The following is a 3,773-nucleotide window of genomic DNA, read 5'->3' as shown; positions in this document are numbered from 1 at the left end:
TATCATAGGGTTTATGCATTGGCGTAGCTCACGCCGAAGTCTTGGCGAGACGGGGGTGTGGCTATAATCTCTCAATCTATTTCACGTCTTATATATTGGAATCCTAGAGTAACACACGATAGAAAGTACCAAACAAAATTGGTTTCTTTGACACAATCTCTAGATGGTACCTACACTGGAATACTGAAGAAATTGATGAAGCCTCAAAATTATTGCGAGAATTATTTGAATATTTTTTTATTTATTTATTTGTTTTCAACGTTATTCGCAGCAAACCAGACATTTATATCTCCGATTCTCTTTTAGTTCCGACTTAGATTCTATTCCTTATCATAACGAGAAACACTTTTTAGGCTAATTAAATCAAAAGCGTCGCTTAATGTCATCGCAAACACGCCCTGCCGATAACAAAGCGGAAAATTCGGGAAACTTTCTCCTGATACCTACAGTCGTATTGGTGGATCATTGAACGATCAAAACGACTAATAAACCCTGCATTCCTCCACGTAGATTTCATAAAGAACTTAGGCAAAGTTTAAAGAATCTTGCGAATAAAAGAATTACTAAAGATTCCGTTGGAAATCTACGGAAGAAAATAATGCAGAAACTTCATTTAAAAATACCGTCGTCAGGGGTGAGAATGGGTCACTGTTTCAACCACTTAGAATGCTTGTAGAATAGATTGAATGTATCTGAGGGCAAGAAGACTAAAATATAAGAGACCTTTTTGAACGATTTTATACGACCTCCAGACTGCCGGTGAGAGCGATAACGCATTCTTACCCCCCAGACCCATTGTCACCACCGACGGCGGTATTTAAAGCATTACCATGCTGAAAGTGGCTGGGTTCGATTCCCTGTCCGGTCTAGGACATTTTCTCGACTTCCCTGGGCATAAAAATATCATCGTGTTAGCCTCATGATATACGAATACAAAAATGGAAACTTGGCTTAGAAACCTCGCAGTTAATAATTGTCGAAGTGCTTAGAAAACACTGAGCTGCGAGGTGGCAATGTGGGGGACTAAAAAAATCTGTTTCAGGCGGAAAAAAAAGTTGTTCGGGAGCCCTCGGTAGATGTTTTCTAAATAGTCTGGAAATGAAAGCTGAGAACTATATTTTAACGCAGTGAATGTTTTGGCGATGCTTATTTTGTTGTCATAAAAGTCCCCCATACACACGCCGTATTCCTCCTTGTTGAGAACGTGTACGTGTGCAAATTTCAAAATATATTTATCAGCATCACAATCACTTTTATTCGAATGATACCAGCATGATTATTTTACGATAATGTACTTTCATAATTGTAGCTGAATGCAATTGAGTTTTATTCAGATCAAAGACCAATAAATATGATTCTTGAATATAAATTTAATATTGAGTTTGATAGAAATAAGTCTAGCATTACAAAACTTTCTGATTTCTATATCAGCTCAAAACGATTCAATCCAACAAGCACCAACAGATAGGCATTCTGATTCAAGATGTCTATTCAGTTTTTATTTTTATTCACTGAACCCATTACCGCCTTTCGGAACATGCGAAAGTGGTTTACTATACTAACTTGTCGGTAAATTTATCCGTAAATTAACTATACTTAAACAAATAATTTCCAAGACCTGAATAAATTGTAGGAAATTGGGAAGCACTGTATTCTGTTTTTAAACGATTTACATTTTCTCAATTTTGCACTTATCCTGACTGTTTAACGCATAGTTATTATCATATGATTTTTCTTTGATTTATTCAGGATTTTTTTAAGCATGTTGCAAAGATTCTGGTGGTAAATAAAAGTCACACGATCCAAAAAACACGAGCGAAAAAAAAAATCGTATAAGAACATAATCCTGTGTATTACAACTAAACAATAAAATACATTAGTACACAAGCTCTTAGCAATCAATACCATACTGCCCAGACCACAACTGTATACAACTAATTTATTCAAATGCTCGATTCATTTTATATAATGTTGGTATTTGAAACGCAAAACGCTTTTAGTTAAACTATTTTGTAACAGCTTTGATTATGTGATTAATATCACCTTTTCTCTGTACAATTTTTTGATCTCCTCTTTCCCCAAATTAATTTCTTCGCAAATTTCTTCTACCATTTGCAGTTCATCTTTTTCGTCTATCAATGCCACAGAAGCTGCCGGTGTCCGACTAAGTTTTGGGGCAGGTGTTGGAACGAGCTGTTTCTGCTTCGTCATGTTTCGATCCAGGAAAACGTTCCTCTCTTGATTATGTGGATACTGATCTACCTCACTCAGCTCGAGCACTGGAAAGACACACGCATTTCGGGTAGAGAAGATTTCAGTCCACTCAGCTCTGGTTTTAGTCTGGAATACAGCCTCGAGTAGTTGGCGAGCCTTTTCATCATCACTATTTTGCGATAAGTGATTCTGCAGATCTAAGCCTTCCAAAAGTTCTTTATAGAACTGAGGTTCCAGCGCACCAACAGACATATATTTGCCATCTTTTGTTTTAAAAGTGTCGTAATAGTGTGCCCCAGTATCGAGCGCATTCTCACCACGAGGTTTTCCCCAAATGGAAAGGGCCTGCGAGCGGATTAGCCAACTACCAACGTAAGCAGTGCCCTCTACCATTGCGTGATCTACAATTTGACCTTTTCCAGAAGCATGTCTTTCCAATAATGCGGCCAGAATACCAAAAGCACACAACAGGCCACCACCAGCAAAATCAGCCGCGAAATTTATTGGCGCAGTTGGACGTTCGTCTTTTCTACCGAATAATGATAATATTCCTGATAGGGCTACATAATTGATATCATGGCCAGCTAGAGACGCATGAGGGCCGTTCTGACCGAACCCTGTTAGTCGGGCGTATACTAGTCCAGGATTCTCCATCATCACATCCATGGGCCCTAGACCTAACTTTTCCATAACACCCGGCCGGAATGGTTCTATTAGCACATCGGATGTGCGACAAAGCGCACGGGCTATTTCTACAGCTTTTGGTTTTTTGAGATCTAAGGCCAATGTTCGTTTACCGGTTTTGAGAACATCAAAAGTATTTAGCGGCGTCTGAAATTAAAGCGAGCAACCATAAGCTGGTATAATAGGCTTATATAATTTCGCAACACTTACCTTATCTATTCTAGTAACGTGGGCGCCAAAATCCGCTAGTATCATGCCACAGAATGGTCCTGGCGCCAGACCCACGAATTCTAAAACTTTAAAACCTTTCAGAGCCATAATTGGTGTTTTTTTTTGTTCAACCACTAGTTAACGCGCTAATATACGCATTTAAAATTGGAACATCTTCGGTCAAAGGTTGTTGAAAGATTATGGACGATGACTCGTTTTGCCGAATTTGAATACTCCAGTTGTATACGCCTCAACTAAGTAGGTATATGTATTGAGTTGTGTAGAGGCGAAAGTAAAACTCTCTGCTCAAAAAAATCAAGAACGACTTATCAGGTACCTTCCTTAGACGTTGCACGGTAAATAACGGTTGCTCCAAAGCAAGATCATGCTGATGGTGGCTGGGCTTGATTCCCGAGCCGGTCAAAAAAAATCTGGAAGGTTCTCGACCTTTCCTGGGCATGAAAGTATCATCGAGTTTTTTAGCCTAATAATATATATACGAGTATCAAAATAGTAACTTGAATATAGTAATGCTGAATGAACCCTAAGCTACAGATAATGCCCCAGGGGGAATGTAATGCTAATAAGAGAAGATCCATTAATTACGTAACGCAAAAATTGGCTATTTTCAAATCCCCCTCCCCCTATGTCACACTTTTTGTATG

The 3,773-nt window shown here is 38.7% G+C and overlaps 1 protein-coding gene across 1 annotated transcript; it reads right to left on the bottom strand.

Moving 5' to 3' along the window:
* Positions 1 to 1,434: 1,434 nt before the first annotated feature.
* Positions 1,435 to 3,555, bottom strand: LOC134217478 (alpha-methylacyl-CoA racemase-like). The gene is made up of 2 exons (XM_062696245.1): positions 3,109 to 3,555; positions 1,435 to 3,045 (listed from the first exon to the last, which is right to left on the bottom strand). The coding sequence occupies exons 1-2, from the start codon at positions 3,214 to 3,216 to the stop codon at positions 2,026 to 2,028; spliced, it is 1,128 nt and encodes a 375-aa protein (XP_062552229.1). The 5' UTR covers positions 3,217 to 3,555; the 3' UTR covers positions 1,435 to 2,025.
* Between the last annotated feature and the right edge of the window lie 218 nt (positions 3,556 to 3,773).

The sequence above is a fragment of the Armigeres subalbatus genome, chromosome 2, assembly GCF_024139115.2.
Source record: "Armigeres subalbatus isolate Guangzhou_Male chromosome 2, GZ_Asu_2, whole genome shotgun sequence".
Classification (NCBI taxonomy): Eukaryota; Metazoa; Arthropoda; class Insecta; order Diptera; family Culicidae; genus Armigeres; species Armigeres subalbatus.
This window is presented reverse-complemented; position numbering and strand designations above follow the sequence as displayed.

What these genes read in the sequence shown, in the direction of transcription:
- LOC134217478 (XM_062696245.1), bottom strand. Translation starts at nt 3,216, where the DNA reads ATGGCTCTGAAAGGTTTTAAAGTTTTAGAATTCGTGGGTCTGGCGCCA. An exon ending in ACGTTACTAGAATAGATAAG is followed by an intron (nt 3,046 to 3,108) that starts GTAAGTGTTGCG and finishes CTTTAATTTCAG; the next exon opens with ACGCCGCTAAATACTTTTGA.